This window comes from Aplidium turbinatum, chromosome 12 (genome assembly GCF_918807975.1).
Source record: "Aplidium turbinatum chromosome 12, kaAplTurb1.1, whole genome shotgun sequence".
NCBI lineage: Eukaryota > Metazoa > Chordata > Ascidiacea > Aplousobranchia > Polyclinidae > Aplidium > Aplidium turbinatum.
In genome coordinates this window covers 1,272,631-1,293,166 of record NC_137483.1, presented here as the reverse complement: position 1 = coordinate 1,293,166, position 20,536 = coordinate 1,272,631, and the positions used below count along the sequence as shown (strand labels likewise).

Genomic DNA, 20,536 nt, shown 5'->3' with positions numbered 1-20,536 from the left:
AGTGTAGCGCACTGCATTTAAGCGTCATGGCACGACTATTTGATGACGTCGCTCACACATCCTCGTATGATTTTAAAACTTTGATGCTTATTGTGATTATGACATCACAAATGGTTATATAACGTCACCGACGACATATGTCTTGGGAAACACTGCCGCAACCAACTCAATCTTGAGCAAACACAAGTTCAAACCTGTGCGTCCCAACCTGTGAGCTGAAACCACATCAGTACTGACTGAAATTGCCAACTAGACATGAAAAAACCGGTGCCCATCAATGTCTGTTTTCATGTAACACTGGATCATTGTAATTGGTTATACTAATCAGACAATTTCAGGGAAGGCGCGTGGAAGCGCAGCTGAGCACATTACCACTCTGACTCCATTCCCGTAATACTGAATGCCAAGTTAAAACGAGATAATGCTTTTTTAGGATCACCCGACAGGTTATCGAGCCCACGTGTAGCTACCCAGAGGCGAGCACTCTATCAACTAGGCCAGCATCAGCTTGGGATAAAAATAACACAACCGATGTGTAACAATAACTTACCGTATAACCACTTCGAGACAGTGAGCCTTAAATTATTTAAACCTCCAAACAGCTGAGCACAAAAGCCACCTAATCTGCGAGCACTTCACAGCTAAAATATAAAAGTCATGATGCGAGTATATACCGCCATGATGGCGGGGTTTGTAGCGACTACAGTCTATGCTTCCACTATTGCGCCCTATCAACGATGCAGTGGCCATAATATGATGTCGACCTATCCTTCCTGCATCTCCGGAACACAAGCATTCCAAGTCTGTTGAATGAAACGAGTTGTGCAGCTATCACTTGGGCCCAGTGTTGAAAATAAATTTGTAATTTCAATTCATATAACAAAATTATCGTTATCTGGATGTCTGGTAACGTTTTACTGACATTGTCCTGAATTTTCACGTGATTGAGTTTTGCTTCCTTGTAGAGAATCTACGTCACGTAGTCAGCAGCTACAGACGTCGGTTTCGCGCCAAAATGTGTGCTCTTCGTCATTCGCTTTATTTCCATAAAATTCACTTTTAACATTAAATCAACGCAAACAAACATAGATTCTACTAAAGACTCCAAATTCTTTCCCAAAGCAGAAATATAGTTTTGTATGGAACAACCTGCCACAGTTTGCATTTGTCATGTTGGTTCTAATTCTCTAACTTGTGACCTTCTTGTCACCCAAGGCCAGCAGTAAACTGATAAGTAAACATATGGTAAACAAATTCAAATGCTTTAATTTTGGATAATTTTGATAAAAACAGCGCAATTAAAGATCATGTTAGAAACTGCCAATCGTGTTCAAACAATAAACCCTCATTGGAGTCTTTCGAAATTGTTCAAGTGTTTGTCCGAGTTCGACACCAAGATTCATGAGGCACTGATCATCAAATCTTTCAACCCAGGGCTCAACGGCAATTATTTGCTGGCGGAGTCTCCTATCTTTTAACAGTTTTTGATTGAATTGTCACGTCTTGTGCTTCTCGTATTTTTACTTTGTTTGTGCCACATCTCGTGCTGTAATCTGCTTGAGTCCTTTTCTGAACAAATAAAAATATTAGCCTACCTCTCAAATACTTGACCCGTTGTGCTGCGTAATTTTTCAGTTATCATTTTGTGTGAGCTAGTTAAGTAAGTTTAGATTTGTCCATATTTTTGCTGTGATAGTGTATTATTCTTTAGTATTTCTTTTAAAAATATTTTCCTATAGGCTTGAAAAGGGCTTTAGGCTATGACTAGCCGAAAACGTTAGCTTAATGTTTTTATAATGTTAATTTAAATGTAGTGTTGTTGCTGGGTTATGTCTGTTTATAGTTTAAAAAAGTTACCTCTCTACCCAAATTGTATAATTCAGAAACCCGGACAATCAACAAAAGAATGACTAAAAGAACAAACAGGTTTAAAATGTAGGCATTCAGAAAAATACAGAGAATTTCCTGGACAGCCAGAAAAACCAAACAAAGTGTTTTAAATCAAGTCAAGCAAATAGAGAATCTACTGAAAAGTATCGAAGAAAAAAAAAAACTTCAATTTCTGGGACACGCTTCGAAAAGGAAAATTAGAATATTTTTCTCTCACAGGCAACATTGAAGAGAAACGTATGCTACCCAAGGCAGACAAAGATTAACCTACTTGAACCAACAAATAACCAGTGGCGTAGCTAGGGGGGGCGGGAGGGGCGGAACCAACAGGGACTTGAACCAACAAAATAACACCAAACTATATCTAACACACACAGCAAAAGCCAGAGAATCTTGGAAATTTTTCATAAAAGAGGCAATCGATGCTTGAAATAGAAGAAAGCTTCACTTCTAGAACACAATTGTGGCCTATCGTTGCTTCGGTAATGTTTAGTAATCAAAGTTCGGTGTTAGTTAAGTCATATAAAAAACTTTATACTCTTTATTGCCCAATAAAAACAAGTCAACTGAAGTAATTAATTCTAATATAGATTGTTTGTGTTGACTCCTTTCACTATTTACGTCTCGCACGCCACCTTACGGCACTGTGTGTTCGAAAAATAGAACGCTGTGAAAATCTGTGGACATTGTTCGTTTGGCTCGAAACATCATAAAACAAACAAAAACAATAAAACAGTCGCGACTATGGAACCAGTTTCCACTTCTTTCCAGGGACGAATCCAGCAAATAGCCTGAGGGGAGGCGATACCAGCAAAACACATTAATGTGCAGGTCTACATTCATTCGACCTTGCAAATATAAGTAAAGTTACTTCATTGAGATCGCTCCAATTGTTTCCCACTAGATCAACCACTGCTTCACTCTTGTAGCTTGATGTGGGTTTAAAACCAATCATCGATCGGCTCTTGGTTTGTGGTTACCCACTGCTGATCGAAGGCCTTCCCCTTTCCAATCTAATCGTTTTTGTGTGTTTGTGTAGGCTACCAGTTTATTTTTCTGCATTCTTTGTCAATTTCGTCTCTCCATCTCCTTTTTTGGCTTTCCTCGTTTGCGTAAAGAAAGCAATTGGGTAAATAGAAATAAATGCTTACTATACATGTTTAGAGCACGACGATTGCTATAAGCAGGCTTCGAAAATACCCGCAACACTGTGTTAATTAGAATATACAAGTTTTTGCCAAGCTCTTATTGAATGGAAACTGCAAAAAGCAATGGGGATTTGTTTGTGTAGACAGTTTTTCTTACCTATACCTTTGGCCTAACCTACAGTATAGGCCTACTCTAAAAGACTTTATTGTAGCTTAAACATTTGGCGTGTCATCTGGCGAGTACAGATCGCTTATTGATCAATATTTTATTCGGTTTTTGTACATTCCAGTGTCCAAACCCAAGATTCGAAACGAAATATTTCATAAGAAAAGGCGATGTTGGAGACTAGTAGAGCTACATGACTGAAGGTCAGGCCCAGAGAATCGACGATTGGTTTTAAAGTTTGATCCAAATCAGTTCAGTAGGCTATTGTTGGAATAGAACGTCGACTCTTCATTCATTACAAGTGTAATAATTCCTGATGGTCAAAGCATAACCTGCTCCTAACACACGTATGCGTGATATTGGGATGGGAGCAAGCAATGCAATCACAACTTGCTTTGTTTTTGTGAAATCATTGCACAGCACTGAAGGTGTTACGCCTCAACTGATTGTAGCGTAATGGTGAGATATGGCGTAGCAGTATTGTAGAAAGGTTTATCAGCCAAATGACCCATTAGGAATGTTACATTACGGAACGTGAAGCTCCACTGTTTCAGCCGCATTAGAAGGGTCAATTCTTAATTCGATTATTTTTACGCTTCGCTACAAGATAGATGTTAACAAAACAATTAAATTACTGTGAAAACTTCATCACTCGTGTATTGGCTATAAAAACCACAATATTTGTAAATTAGAAAAAAAAATGTTACTCTTCCAGTGTAGCGGATAAGCAGTACGCGGATGTAATTTTACATGCTCCGCATAGCCTACACAATACATGAAATAAACCACAACGATAATATCTGTGAGCAATTTCATTCAAACAAAACTTGTTTCGACACAACATTGAACAGTGGCTTCTATGGCAGGCAACAAACTTGTCCATCATCTTGCATTTCGTACTTGTGTCAATAGCTTAGTGTTGCCTCACAATACGCCTTGCTGCGTGCAGACAGCATCGTGCGTTGGTACCAAATGTTTTCCATGTGGATGCTTTCTAAAAACCACGGTTCACAACGGGGGCACATCCTTTCGAAAGGGTAAAAAGTAAAAACTTTGTAAAGACATTAAAAAAAGACTCCCGGGGTACATCAGGGACCTTGCTGGATGAATAACCATCCTCCATCCTCGGTCAGACATGGAGTCGTAGTTGGACACGAAAAAAGCAAAGGCAGAAAAGTTTATCTCGATCTGAAAGTAATACAAATTGTTTGTGAGATGCACGGTAATACAATGCCAAGTGCGGTGACATGATCCACTAGATCTCGCCACGTGTTGAAGTAAAGTGATCAGGACTAAAGTTACATGAATACATTTCCCCCAAATAAACTCCTACCTGCTTTAACCGTGTCTTTTTCGTAGTTTGCCTGGTGGTCAGATGTATAAAATAGAATGGATAGTTAGTCGTCCATTGCAATAATAACATCATGCTCCCCTCAGCTCTCGATTCAGGATCAAGCAGCGTGTTCGATTCTCGTTAGCGCTTGAGCAACGCATTCTAGGACTGCTGTCTGCACCTAATCAGTGGAATAATTCCCCGGCAACAAGACTTCAACAGTCGTAAACTTCACTCTGCCAATCTCGGTAACCGGCCCTGCGTCAAGAGCCACTACAAGTATGCGAAACTACCAGGAATAACCTATCAAGGCTTTGTTAGTCGGAAGATTCAAAACCAAACCAAACACTCCCTGCATCCTCACTTGGAAATCCTAAACTCCTGGGAAGAGGTGGAGGAGAAGTTCAATGTCTCTTTCAACCACCTGAATAAAATCCTGTCCACAGAAGAAGAGGAGAGATGAACCGACCACGACACAAGGGAGGATAACATGGACGTACGAGTTCATCTGCAATAAAGAGGAGCTCAACATCCGGAAGATGAACACGTTCAAAAATAAATCAAACTTTGTTCTTTACTTTCGTTAGCCTGCATTCAACGTAGTTTCAAAAGTAAACATAATCTCCAATACGAATTCAATATGACTTGTAGTCTCCATCCACGTTAAATTCATCGAAAACGCAAACAGCGACTGCAATCAACACTTCACAACAGTGCACCACCGCAATAGGCGGAAACTTCAGTGACTCGGTAACCAGGCCTACGTCAGAGGTTTGATGCTGACAACTTTGCCAAAGTGCCAGGATTAAATCTTTCGCAACCAGCAATCTTTAAAAATGATGCTCTTAAACATGTGGCATAAAGCTATGTTTTGTAACAAATCATCTGCAATTTCATTTATCTTTTAAAATGCCTTGTACCATGTGGAGATAATCAAGGTCTTTGGGGGCAACAAATTAGAATTAGGGAAATTTTCAGATCCTGGAAAACGATCAGAAATCGAGCTTGTCACAGGAGGCCGGCAAAACCGCCTGTTTTTGTCCGATCAAACTGTGGAAAAACGCTGGGCGCGAGTAAAACTTCTGAGAGGCTTCTTCAGCTAAAAGATAGTGACATCACAATATATTTTCATACTCGTGAGCCCGCCAGCCACCATACGAAAAGTGAACTTGAATAATTTTTTAAGCACTGATGACTACAAACTTCATCCCTGATCCACATTAAAAGGGGGCCAACTAAACAAGTCCCAACTCACCTCGTCAGCATCCATATGGTGGGGCTCAGGAGGGGGGACAGGTTCAGGAAGCTCTTCAACTATCGGAATCTCCAACTCCGGTTCCCTTGAAATAAAGTACATGTTAGTTATGTCTACAAGCTTTGTGCTCTCATAAGCGGATAAACAAACCATTTGTGCTCTCATAAGCGGATAAACAAACCATTTGTGGTCTCATAAGCGGATGAACAAACCATTTGTGCTCTCATAAGCGGATAAACAAACCATTTGTGGTCTCATAAGCGATGAACAAACCATTTGTGCTCTCATAAGCGGATAAACAAACTATTTGTGCTCTCATCAGCGGATAAACAAACCATTTGTTGCAGGGTTGAGAAAAACCCGGGTTTTTTTAAAAAAGCCCAACCCGCCAGGTTTTTTGGGTTTTATTGGTTTTTTTAAAAAAAGATGCAAAAAAAGGTAGATTCATGCTTATTTCACCTCAAAACTACTTTTTACGAATGAAGTGCCTTTCACTCACAGTACATGCTTGCATAACTCAATAAAATAATGCACTAGGGCTGTTGTTGCTTGAATGTTGCATCATCCATTAAATTCAAGATCAAGTTGGATGTTGCACCATCCACTGATTTCTATACCAAGTTGATGCTACCGTGGTAGAAATCACATTATTGCATCATTTGCTTTAGATTTGAAGGCAAGGAGCATTTATGCTATCATGTTTAAATATTTTTTATCATTTATATATATATTATATATAGTAATGGATGAGCAATTGAGCGATTGCGTGGCCAATGGTCATTTAAGCAAATGCTCTGAAACAGCCATGCATTAGAATCCAGAATCTGTAATTGGTAAATAACCTCCTAAATTGCATGCACAATTGCACATCATATATACAGACTACAGTAGAGTAGTACTTTCACCAGTTTAACTATAAGGCCTTCTTGCATAAATGAGTTTTAATGTAGTATACACAAAGTGACATTACTTGATTTTTGTGTACTGTACAATATCCACTGCGTTTTCAGTTTATTCTTGGAAATTTACTTCACAATCACATCCTAATTTAAAGTTTGTTTTAAGTGCCTTGTAGTGTTTTTGTTCCTTTTTTTAATTTTCTAATAAAAACTGGACAAATATATGCTCTGGGTTTTTTTATGGGTTTTTTTGGGTTTTTTTAAGTGGGTTTTATTAAAAAAACCCACCCGGGTTTTTTTGGGTCGGGTAAAATACCAACAACCCTGATTTGTTGTCTCATAAGCGGATAAACAAACCATTTGTTGTCTCATAAGCGGATAAACAAACCATTTGTTGTCTCATAAGCGGATAAACAAACCATTTGTGCTCTCATAAGCGGATAAACAAACTATTTGTGCTCTCATAAGCGGATAAACAAACCATTTGTGGTCTCATAAGCGGATAAACAAACCATTTGTTGTCTCATAAGCGGATGAACAAATCAGTTGTGCTCTCATAAGCGGATAAACAAACCATTTGTGGTCTCATAAGCGAATAAACAAACCATTTGTTGTCTCATAAGCGGATAAACAAACCATGTGTGGTCTCATAAGCGGATGAACAAACCATTTGTGCTCTCATAAGCGGATTAGAACAAACCATTTGTGCTCCAATAAGCGGATGAACAAACCATTTGTGCTCTCATAAGCGGATAAACAAACCATTTGTGCTCTCATAAGCGGATGAACAAACCATTTGTGCTCTTATAAGCGGATGAACAAACCATGTGTGCTCTCATAAGCGGATGAACAAACCATTTGTGCTACCATAAGCGGATAAACAAACCATTTGTGCTCTCATAAGCGGATGAACAAACCATTTGTGCTCTCATAAGCGGATAAACAAACCATTTGTGCTCTCATAAGCGGATGAACAAACCATGTGTGCTATCATAAGCGGATGAACAAACCATGTGTGCTATCATAAGCGGATGAACAAACCATGTGTGGTCTCATAAGCGGATGAACAAACCATTCGTGCTCTCATAAGCGGATGAACAAACCATTTGTGGTCTCATAAGCGGATGAACAAACCACCTATGCTCTCATGAACAACCGGGTGTAACAGCCTCAATCAAATATTGATTAAAACAGGGCCAAATGAACACTTGTAAATTAAGGGTTAGGCGCCGGTCAAATAGGCGCGCACACTGTGGCGTCATGATATTTAGGTGCGGAGCACTGTGGCGCCCGTTCATTTAGGTGGTGTTTGTAGTAAAGTCTGCAGATTGTATCAGCTCAGCTTCTGGCAAAACCTAGTCGAGGTTTTGACGGAAAACTAAGTTACTCTTTACTCAAGCCTACCACCCGCTTGAATATAGGCTACAGTATATTTTTTACTGATGTTTAGTGGTAGTTATTATTTGACTTATATAACTAAAAGTGAACTCAGTCATGTGCAGAAACTTGAATAATTTATTGATAAAGCTTTCGCCGAGGCAAACCTGGACTAACAACAAGTAAATGCCGAACACGTGCATTAAAAAAAAATCTATTTTTCTGTTCAATATAACATTTTGTGTGAAAAGCATTAGTGGATAAAGTAGCTTCACTCACTGAAACCAACACTAACAACAAATAAATGCACGCATTAACAAAACAACATGTTTTTCTGTTCAATATAACATTTTGTGCGAAAAGGATTGCCCTACCTGCCAAGCTGATACAATCTGCAGACTTTACTAGAAAGCAGCACCTAAATGACCGGGCGGCCGCAGTGCTCCATACCTAAATATCCTGACGCCACAGTGTGCGCGCCTATTTGACCAGCGCCTAACTGTCTGCGCCTAACAGACCTGTTCCCTAAATTAACCCTAAAAAATTTGTAAATAGGCCTTCAGAATCAGAAGTCAATAAAGAAAACCATTGAAACGTGATAGAAAAGGTAGTAAAAACACACCAAGAACGTTAGATCGCAAGAAAAAGTGGAAGGAACAAAAAGAAGGAAAAACACAGCACGAACGTAAATGAAACAACGGTCCTGGAGACTTGCAGAGTAAAAATCTTGCAACCAACTTTCAAAAGCGAGATGAAAAAAATGAACCCTTGAAGAACTGACTTCAGTAAATCCCAAGGTTGCTATTGCGATAAAGACTTAATAAGTTAATTTGACAATGCGATTGTGATGTAACAATACTAGTTTCTCGTACGCAATGAAAAAACTAAACAGTAGTGCTAAAAGATTGTGTGAAGTTTGATTGGTATTTTCAGATTTTTCAGCAGTTTTAAAGTGAATTCTACCTTTCTAAATCTATGAAAATAATATGTAGGTAGGTAGGCTACTGTAATTGTTAATTATTTCGAAGTTTAAAAATGCATCACGGCCACACCAAAAGTTCTCACGGGCCGCGTGTTTGAGACCCTTGGATTAAAGTAATTAAAGCTTGGTATTGCAAACAAAAATTGTCAAAAACGTCACTCAGTTCGTTCAGCAAAGACGCCTTCTTGAAGATACCATTTAACCCCAATGTTTGTCACTTCGGTGGACGTTGTGGTCAAAGGGATGCTTGTTCCTTCTCAATCTTTATGGAGTGATAAAATCCCAGTAGCCTACTGTTGCGCCAGTTAGTAACAGTCGGTGATACCCAACTTACTTTTCGCTTGATGGGACTGTGGAGGGTAGTGCAACAAGAGGAGTTGTGGGGGGATGAGGGCGTGAGGCTTGCATCCGACGAGGTCTGCAAAAAAAAGTTGAGTCTCAAGAATGAGCAGCGATTCATGTAGCAAGCCCAGGAACTGCGTGGAGGAATCACAAACCACTGTGACGTTACAAGTGACAGAGTCATGTGTGCTTGGGACGCTTGTAGCTATTTTACGTTTCTTTAGGACCATACTTCAAATAGACATACTCTTATATAAGATTTCACCAAACGACACAATAACTATTTGATTCAACAGTTAAGATAGGCCGCATAGGCGCACTGTGGAAAGATAATTTTAGTACATGGAGTATAGGATTTCTAACTGTGTATTGAAATTATGTTATATAGAAAGAAAGATTTCCTCTAATCTTTCTCCTTTTCCATCTTGATCTCTGCTTGCAGTGTCATGTAATGATTTCCGCCGATACTTGCAATATTTTAATTTTAGGATAATTCCATCAATATTTCAATTTGACAGGAATCCTACTTTGATGTCACAAGATTTCAACGCTACCAACCATTAGCACTTAGCAGCTTATCAAAAGCTCAGTTAAAAAAAAAATAGAACAAAATATTTCGAAGAGTGTTAGTCGCTACATTTCAAACTTTGTGGCTACAGAACTAGACATGTACCTCACTTTTCAATAGAGAAGGTTTACATTTAAATCCTTAATCAGCTTCTTGGTTGAAATACACTTACTCCTGCGCCAGAAGCAGTTGGGGATCACCCAACTTGAAAGAACTCACCTGCTATTGCCATCTCTTAGTCTCCCTGGAACCAAAGAAATCCAATTATTAAACATTATCTAATGTTGAATTCTTTCATCCCATGTTGTTGGACATGTGATGTTTAAATGCAAAAAGTCCATCCACAAGCAAAAAAAATCCTTATAAAAGCTTATTGGTTCATATATTTTAGAGTGTACGACTGTACATACATGCAATAATGCATCTGTCATTGACGATAGAGCTCAAACTCTCAATGTATAGTATACATTGGGACACTTGATTCAGACTGTTTCAAGCTGTTTCTTTGCTGTAGCATCATTACGAAATAATTATGCCTTTGATTTTAGCCACGACAGCAATGCAGACTTGAAGATGTACAATGTATATACATTGTGGAAGTTATGTCAATAACCAGATGCTTACCTTTCAAGGCCATGTGGCTTATCAGCTGCTCTGCAGCACAATCACATCTGGAAAGTGGTAATCGCGTTAGTTTCACATAAAACACATGGATGTGAATGTGTAGATGTAAACTCAGAAAACTATACAAAGCAATCAAAAAATTAAGAGCCCAAAATGTAGATACTAAACTCAGGTTCAGCAATTGTTTCGAAAACTATATATATCATATGTACTGTCTTCATCTTTAGTAATTTATATGTTTTATAGCATTATTATATCTATATTATATATTTTATATACAAATCGATTGAGTATATAACTCATAGCCTATTTAAAATTGAAGTAGGCCTAGGTCTACACATATTACACAATGTTAGGATCAGGGTTGAGAAAAACCCGAGTTTTTTTAAAAAAGCCCAACCCGCCCGGGTTTTTTTAAAAAAACCCGGATTTTTTTAGTTTTTTTTAAAAAAGATGCAAAAAAAGGTAGATTCATGCTTATTTCACCTCAAAACTACTTTTTACGAGTGAAGTGCCTTTCACTCACAGTACATGCTTGCATAACTCAATAAAATAATGCACTAGGGCTGTTGTTGCTTGAATGTTGCATCATCCATTAATTTCAAGATCAAGTTGGATGTGATTGTGAAGTAAATTTCCAAGAATAAACTGAAAACGCAGTGGATATTGTATAGTACACAAAAATCAAGTAATGCCACTTTGTGTATAGCCTACTTACACTAAAACTCATTTATGCAAGAAGGCCTTATAGTTCTGGATTCTAACGCATGGCTGTTTCAGAGCATTTGCCTAAATGGCCACGCAATCGCTCAATTGCTCATCCATTATATACTATATATAATATATATATAAATGATAAAAAATATTTAAACATGATGGCATAAATGCTCCTTGCCTTCAAATCTAAAGCAAATGATGCAATAATGTGATTTCTACCAAGGTAGCATCAACTTGGTATAGAAATCAGTGGATGATGCAACATCCAACTTGATCTTCAAATTAATGGATGATGCAACATTCAAGCAACAACAGCCCTAGTGCATTATTTTATTGAGTTATGCAAGCATGTACTGTGAGTGAAAGGCACTTCATTCGTAAAAAGTAGTTTTGAGGTGAAATAAGCATGAATCTACCTTTTTTTGCATCTTTTTTAAAACAACCAATAAAACCAAAAAAAAAACCGGGTTTTTCTCAACCCTGGAATAAGTACACAAGCCTCTGAAGCCTGAATATGTGTTGTATGAGCTAAATATAAGGTTAATAAATTGTTGCATGAGAAATGACTTTGTGCGGTTGTCAATGTCTGCCCTATGTAAGAAACGCTACGTACTTTAATGGCATACAACCACACTGATATGTTGCTTCCATGGAATAATGCTAGGAATCTAGAAGACAAGCAGATACAAACTTTTAGTTAGTTATTTCGAAAACATAAATTACCCGTTCGGAAGAGACGGAGGCTCGAAATCTTGGCAGAAAGTGCAGTCATGAAATGAAGGATGATTTATAAATGGTTCTTGTTCAGGAAATGGTTTATTGTATGAAAAATGGAGCATACCAAAATCTGTACGCGATAGATGCAATCCGGACTTCTCCCTGTTATGAAAAGAGTGGTGACTTGTGTTGGTGCCAGCATCTTTAACTGCAAAGTCCATTTCAGGTGGACTTGGCTTCAGCTTTTTCTTTTCTGACAGTGAAGAATGTTGACTGGTAGACGCATGGTTTTTATTTGTCAGCAACTCATTTTGTGCTAAAGAATCAAAATTGTTTCCAAGGTTTTCCTGCACATCTTCACCTGAAGGTTTGGCAAGATCATTGTGAACAGGAATTTCTATCTTTGATAATGCTGGTGATAGATTTTCAACTTGTTGATTTTGATAAGTTGGGTCAGGTACTGCATCCTGATTTTGTTCCGGAAGATCCAAACTAGATATTGCTGGAGAGACACATGGAACTCGTACATCCACTGTTGGAGCAAATGAATTATCATGAACAAAATATTGATAATTAGGCATTACACTATGCCCATGACTCAAATGCAATTCAGCCAAATAGGCTGAAATATATCAAGACAAGGAGCATCTACTGCCAGGCATAGAGAGCTTATCTAAAAAAATTTAAAACAGATTCATTAAAAAATGCGACCAAAGTTTCTCTCATCATTACTTAACTATGCCAATGCCATGCTGTTATTGGCTTCAATTGCTTATATTATTTTTATTATTTATATATTTGAGTCAGACAAAGCTGTCCATATCCAAAACAAAACAACCTGTCCATATTCAAAAAAAACAACAACAACACAACCTTGGTGTGCGAATTATTTGTGTTTATTGTGATTTTGTGTCTTTCTTTTTTGCCAACAAAACAAAAATTTTTGTTTTGTTTTATTTTCTTTATCCTGCATTGCGCGAAAGCGGACTTGAGCGCTACCAGTATGCATCGGTGTACGCCTTCCGACGTACACCTGACCCATGCTGCAGCCGACTGCAATGTCTGTTTCCGGTTGTCTACTCTACTTATGACTTAAATTGGGTACTACCCATTACTTGAAATCGAACAACTGAACTGAACATAATATTGTTAAACAATTTTCACAGAAAAAGTTAGTATAATTAACTGTAGGTAGGCTATAACGGTATGTACCCCCTTGGATTTTTAAACCACCCCACTAGCCTACATTCATATTATGAAAACCTGAGTAATCTTCTGCTACTGTTAAGCAATCCTTTTCTATTTTTTCAAATTTGTATGCTAAGCAGAGTAGACAATGTCAATGCAACAACCCTATTCTTTTGTTTATGAAATAAATCATAGTAGGGGTCTCAAGTTATGTTTTTTTCAGTCAGGGATTTGTTAGCAAGAGACTAACTTTCTAGGCGTAACTTTGTCAAACTAAAATAACAATCTCTCAAGCGCATGTAGCTCTTTACACACAGTGAAAACTACATGACTTGACAGTTTATATATCCTTCTCTTGCTTTGTGGAATCAAATAGATCTTTGTAGACTTTTACCTTTTCCAGACCTCTGCTATGTTTGATACATATTATTTTTCGTTGTGATGGTCAGAAATAAAAACAAACTGAATCCCTCCTTTTTTTTCTTCAATTTCAAGATAGGCTAACAATCTGTGAAATGTGGGATAGGCTGGTAAGCTGCTTAAAATACTGTATATTGTTATTTTGGAATAAACAAATGGTCTGCTAATTCTAAACTTTGGCCCACAACAATGCATTGCTGGCATCCTAGCAAATCTGCGATGATTTCATTTGATGGGAAAGAGATAGCCGAAGGGGCGAAGCCCGAACCTCAAAAACGAAGAAATCGACAACCAACTGGAGTCTGGAAATCGAAAATTCTATTATCGTCTACATCAGCGTTGCCAGCTTTGCAAAATTCATAAAATCAGACCAGAGGTGTAAAGGAGCCGTGGTTAGAGCAGAGCCACTATATACATAGTCTGGAAAGTCATGTTTTGAGCTTGTTGTTTACAGCGCCACCTAGGAGAGCTATGGTTAAATCACAGAATCTGCTTGGAAGGTATGCAAATACAGGCATATTGTCTACTATCAACAGTGAAACTGTGGATGATATTGTGGTTGCAGACTTGTTTTTAACTATTGTAGAATGTTTAGGATGTTAGTTACAGTTATTATCTAGAAAAATTCGTTTGGTCTACTTTTCTGAGGCTTAGTTTAGCATGACTACAAGTAGTTAAAAGATGATGAGAGTTTTCAAATTACTAAGGAATTGATTAGTTTATAGTTTGAAGTAGTGGTCTTTAAAGTTCATAAGTTTCAATGTACCAAGTATATACATCAGCTTACTAATGGAAGGGTTTAAGTAGTAAATATTTGTGGAAGCTTTAAGCTCAAGTAGGCTTGAAATTAGTACCGTAATTGGCAGATGCTACTTAGCCAGCATCATTTCCAAAAACATTGATTGATCAACTAATTTAGTTGACAGTTATTTAAAAAAAGTGTATGAAGATGCAACAAAAAGTTGATAGGTTTCAATCTGTGGCACTCAAAATAGCCACTCCCAAAAATAATTTGTAAACAAAGAGCATTAGCAAGACAATTTTGAGTAGGCTACTGTACCGGTAAGTATGCAGGTTCAGTAATTTGAAGCAACAATGTCACAAAGGTTACAAGTCCTGAGATTTAACTTAAAACTAGTTAGGCTGAGGGAAGATACAGCAGAATCAGATACCGTAACTTGTTCTATATTTGAAGAACCTGGTTAGCGACATATATAGCATCTTAATTGATTACGTACAGACTGGAAATTTGATTGAATGGACCAGTTAAGGCAGTTATGCTGACAAAGGTTATGTTTATTTCCTTTGTGTTGTAATTTCCTATTATCTTAAGCATGCCGTTCTTTGAAGATCAATTAGTCTACTTTGAGACTACTAGCAGACACTAATGCATTAACCGGTTAACCACTACCTTTGTTAGCAATTATCTTTTGTTGTTATTAGCATTACAGTTCATAATCAAATGCTGTACTCTATGTAGGGTTGTGAATTATCTTAGTTATGCTTATTTAGTTTGATAATGTCCCAAGTTAAGCGTAAATGGGGTGGAATAAACTGCTGTTTACCACAATGTAACAACACTACAAATATGGGATTTTGTTACTTGTACAAAGTTCCAAGTGATGAAAAGAAAAGGTTTTCTGTTTCAACAGCACAGTGGGAAAAACAGTTTCATCAGGTAAGATCAACACAATAAAATACAGTAGAACTCGGTTAATCCGGATCTTCGCCTAATCCGGATGAAACTGGAAGTACAAATGATTTGTAATCTTTTTCTTGAGAAACGGCTTCGGATTATCCGGATCTTCGCCTAATCCGGATGGAATCGCCGGTCAAATCGAATCCGGATTAACCAAGTTCTACTGTAGTATAATTTTATGCTGTATGTCATGATGGTTGACATTAGTAAAAATTAAGAGCTTATGCCTAGTGAATCACATAATGTGTCACACATATTATGTTTTTTTTAAATTTAAGCAATAAGCATATGGTGCTCACTGCTACTTTACTCGTATATTGAGAAGATTCACTAATCTAGCATCCCTGTGTATAGTTGATTAGTGATGAACACGTGTGCTAATTGTAACATACATTGCTAAATGTTATTTATGATAGGTCATTGATTTTCAGATTTGTCAATAGAGAGAATATGCTACTAAGTAAAGCTTCAGATGCTCTTCTCGTATCGTCCTTACCAGCAATAATTCGAGAAACGTCTGCTGCTGGCGCAGATTATGTACCATACTTGCAAGAATAAAGCAGGATCCTCTTGAACACTACTTCGGTCGACAGCATCAAAGAGTTGCATGTGATACCGCGTCTACAGTTCGAATGTTTAGCAGTACCGCCAAAAGTTTAGATATTGTAAAGCACTCTGCAGTGAAGGGAACTAATGTTGAGAGTGAACATTAGACTAACCACTCCGGCATACTGCGCTTTACTCAAGACTGCATAAAACAGTGATTGAAATTGGCACTTTGAGAATCTGTACCTACATTGAAGGAACTCCGTATCTACAATGCATATAATACTGTATATTCCGGTACAGTAAACCTCACATATAACATACAGTATGGGAACGTTCAAATATTACGTAACGCCTTCGAGGGGGAGGGGGGGTTATGCAAAGCGTTACGTTAGCGTCACATTGGGGGGTAGGGGGTTCAAGCAAAACGTTACGTAACGCTTTCAAGTACGGAATGATAGTTTTTTGTGCTAAATTCGTAGTGAAAAAGCGTTACATGGGGGAGGGGGGGATTGAAAAAAGCGTTACTTTGGCGTTACATGGGGGAGGGGGGGGTCAAAAATTTGGAAAAAAAAGCGTTACGTAATATTTGAACGTTCCCTATGGGTATATAAACGAGAATTTTAATCCGCATGGTTTCTTATACTTTTTAGTTCATTTGAATACATGGGGATTATAAAAGTGGTTTACTGTACTTTCACTGCAACTACATCATTGCCGCATTGGCACCCTTCTTTCTGTGTACTTTTTACAGTATTTAAGTTACGGTATCAATAGAAAGCCTATTTTATTCTTTATTAAAGTATAATGTGCTGTGAAATCAGCTTGAAAAGCATGCTACGATGTTTACTGTACAAATCAAAAACGGATAACAAAATACAACAGGAATCCCCCTTCAATGTTTGCTTTTAGAATTGTTTATACTTTTCGGAGTGCTAGGCCTACGAAGTGCACTGTTCGGCTTATGCGATTGTTTAGCTGTTTTGTTTCTACCATGTAAGAAGTCTTGTAGTGGTAAGTAATACGCATACAGCACTTTTTTTTATAAGTTCAGTTTTTTTTTTTATTTCTGACCATCACAGCGAAAACAATACATGTCAACATAGCAAGGATCTACAAAAGTTCTTCAAAAGCGCCATCGTAGAGGTTCCAGTTAATGGATTGCTGTATACCTTCCACAGTCCAAGTCCGACAATAAGCTTTCTTTACAATACTCATGATATGCATTAGGCAGATTAAGGTTGTTGATTTCATTGAGCAATATGTCAGTGTAATACCCCACTTTTCGAAGAAAATTCCCCCTTCATAGGCGAATTTCCACCATCCAAATCTTCATTCAACTGTAAAATACAAATAAATTCAGTAATGCACCATCTTCATCAAGTGCCATTAATCTCTCCGAACAAAGGTGACCATGTGATGCCATTGTTCTTTAGCATACCAGTAATGTAAAATAAGTCACGTTCAATTGCTATGTATAGTATGCAAAAAAATGGCATCCAAAGAAGAACGTTCATTACTGGTACCTCAAAATGTAAATATAGCTCGGAATTATTGAATTAATGCACTTCTAAAGTAGCACCAGCATAATCGTGTATATTGCATATTATGCTTTTGAAAGCTAACTTTTTTAACCTGAAGGCCCTGAAGCAGTTAAGTATTTCATTGGTTAGATTTCCAAATTTCATATTGATAATATTATTATTACAATTTGTTTGCATCACACGAATAAGTCCATATTAATTACCATACATACATGCAAAAAGACAAAAAAAATACAAGAATAATCACAATATAATAACCCGGTTAACAGATAATGCTGTTGCGGAGAATTGTTAACCAGTAAGCTTTAGGTTTAGATAGTAGTAGTCCAGTTTTAATCCGGATAGTAATAACTATATTTGATTGAATAGTATTTTGCATGTAAACAAGTCAAGCTCAACATACCTCATCGAAAAATATAAGATGTTCTTCACTCATGTCTTGAAGAGCTTCCAAGCATTGTGACAACATTTTAATGACTTTTAAGAATTGTATAATTGTAAACCTTTTTGTACACTTATTGCTGCATTGTAAGAAATATATATTATATACTGTATTTATGAACATTCTCTATTTGTATTAAGCATATAAATTGTTTTCAAAATCAGGAATGACAGGCCCACAAGTAACATGCTAAAATGTAACATATCCGAAATATTCTAATTGTCAAAATCAACAACTTGGCAGTTCATTTTAAATATGTGAATTAGTTAAGAAATTGGGATGCAACCTGTTTGTTTTGTTTGTTTGTTTATCTTTATCCTGCATTGTGGGAAAGCGGACTTGAGCGCTATGCATCGGTGTACGCCTTCCGACATACACCTGACCCACGCTGCAGCCGACAGCAATGTCTGTTTCCGGTTGTCTACTTAACTTATGACTTAAATTTGATACTACCCATTACTCGAAATCGATCACTAGGTAGAGGCAATTATCGTAAAGTTTCTTGCCCAGAGAAACAACAGCAAGTGCGAGTGGCTGGAGTCGAACACGCAGGCTCTCGACTGCGAGCCCAACGCGCTAACCACTCGGCCACGGCTGCCGACGAATGCCAAGTTGTTGATTTTGACACGTTATGATAGCCTATAGGTATTTTGTAACATATGTCAAGCAGATCACAAGCAATTAGTAACGGTAGCCACTTAAACAAGAAAAACTTCAGCCATGCCACTGAAACCTCAAGCAAATTTCCAGTCTGTACATAACCAATTAATTTAAGATGCTATGTCGCAAACCAGGTTCCCCAAATATGGAACAAGTAACGGTAGGTATCTGATTCTGCTGTATCTTCCTTCAGCCTAACTAGTTTTAAGTTAAATCTCAGGACTTCTAATATTTGTGACATTGTTGCTTTGAATTACTGAACCTACATACTTACCGGTACTCAAATTTGTCTTGCTAATGCTCTTTGTTTATAAATTATTTTTGGGAGCGGCTATTTTGAGTATCACAGATTGAAACCTATCACCGTTTTGTTGTATCACTAAATAAAACAACTTTATAGACCTTTTTAAAATAAATGTCAACTGAATTAATCGATCAATCAATGTTTTTGGAAATGATGCTGGCTAAGTAGCATCTGCCAATTACGGTACTAATTTCAAGCCTACTTCAGCTTAAAGCTTCCACAAATATTTAGTAATTAACCCCTTCAATTAGTAAGCTGATGTATATACTTGGTACATTGAAACTTATGAACTTTAAAGACCACTACTTCAAACTATAAACTAATCAATTCCTTAGTAATTTGAAAACTCACATCATCTTTTAACTACTTGTAGTCATGCTAAACTAAGCCTCAGAAAAGTAGACCAAACGAATTTTTCTACATAATAACTGCAACTAACATCCTAAACATTCTACAATAGTTTAAAACAAGTCTGCAACCACAATATAATGCACAGTTTCACCGTTGATAGTAGACAATATGCCTGTATTTGCATACCTTCCAAGCAGATTCTGTGATTTAACCATAGCTCTCCTAGGTGGCGCTGTAAACAACAAGCTCAGGCAGATTTGCCATTGACTTTCCAGACTATGTATATAGTGACTCTGGTTAGAGTATTTAGGAGCCGGAGTCTCTGGGTTTTTGGCAGGATTCTGGAATCTTGGCAAAAACAGGAGCCGAATTACTGTGTTTATATAATATTAAATAAGAATTATTGTTTTACTTCTACTGAATATGAATCAACTGGAGTAGGTTAATAAGCCTTGAAACGCACACAACTTTAAGAAAGCCATTCACCAAGCTAGCTGAGTTAGCTTAGAATAACAATATATAATGGCTATAAAATTACATTTGAGGTAGGCTACCACAGCTGTAGGCTACAGGAAGTATTTTCCATGGTTTTATTGAGCTGAACTGCCATTCAATCAGGACCGTAGCCTAACTTTTTCAGTTGGGCATGAATGCAATTATGGGGCCTTTGTTTTTTTTCTGTGCATATTATTGTTACCACAAAACACCGGTGTCTATTGCCGTCATGTCGTACTACATACGACTGCCGACAAACAGTTATTGTTACCATATAGGCCTACTTTGTTTTAGCCGCTTTGGGGCTCAACAGCCCAAGGCAGTGGTTCTCAAACTTTTTACAGTCTAAGCGCACTTACAATACTACAAATAATTCTGGCACACTTTATATAAAAACCGTTTTACCGACCTGCGACCGACCGTACAAGTTTTACCGAATGTCTGCGACCGTGCCTGAAATTATCGTAATAATGATGTTAAACGGAAGGAGCAGATAAGAAAATTAATCTAATATGGTAACTATTCTTTTTATTTTTCTTATTAGAATACTTTTTTAGGAATTCTGTTGGGCACACCTAGATAACCTCTGGGGCGCACCAGTGCGCCCGGGCACACCGTTTGAGAACCACTGGCCCAAGGGGTTAACATGTTGACCAAGATGTAGCCTACACATAAATTTCGCATTTGGCCAAACTCATCAAATGTAATTCCGTAGAAGTTTGGTGATTAAAAAATCGAAGTTAAATTTTATATATGGTTTTTCATTCCGACCACAGAAGGATTTTGATAGTTTGTTAGTTAACCAGATTTATATAGGCCTAGGCTACTCAGTAACGTTGACATTGAGGTCCAATAGTAGTCTAGCCGAA

At 37.5% G+C, this 20,536-nt stretch overlaps 1 protein-coding gene across 1 annotated transcript; it reads right to left on the bottom strand.

Moving 5' to 3' along the window:
- Positions 1-3,846: 3,846 nt before the first annotated feature.
- Positions 3,847-12,687, bottom strand: LOC145780937 (uncharacterized). Its single transcript, XM_082592613.1, has 7 exons — positions 12,025-12,687; positions 10,585-10,631; positions 10,180-10,204; positions 9,385-9,468; positions 5,793-5,877; positions 4,902-5,045; positions 3,847-4,392 (listed from the first exon to the last, which is right to left on the bottom strand). Exons 1-6 carry the CDS (start codon positions 12,597-12,599, stop codon positions 4,911-4,913), a joined length of 951 nt encoding a protein of 316 aa, XP_082448739.1. The 5' UTR covers positions 12,600-12,687; the 3' UTR covers positions 3,847-4,392; positions 4,902-4,910.
- Positions 12,688-20,536: the final 7,849 nt, after the last annotated feature.

What these genes read in the sequence shown, in the direction of transcription:
- LOC145780937 (XM_082592613.1), bottom strand. Translation starts at nt 12,599, where the DNA reads ATGCCTAATTATCAATATTTTGTTCATGATAATTCATTTGCTCCAACA. An exon ending in CCTCCGTCTCTTCCGAACGG is followed by an intron (nt 10,632 to 12,024) that starts GTAATTTATGTT and finishes ACCACTTTCCAG; the next exon opens with ATGTGATTGTGCTGCAGAGC. An exon ending in AAGCCACATGGCCTTGAAAG is followed by an intron (nt 10,205 to 10,584) that starts GTAAGCATCTGG and finishes CTTTGGTTCCAG; the next exon opens with GGAGACTAAGAGATGGCAAT.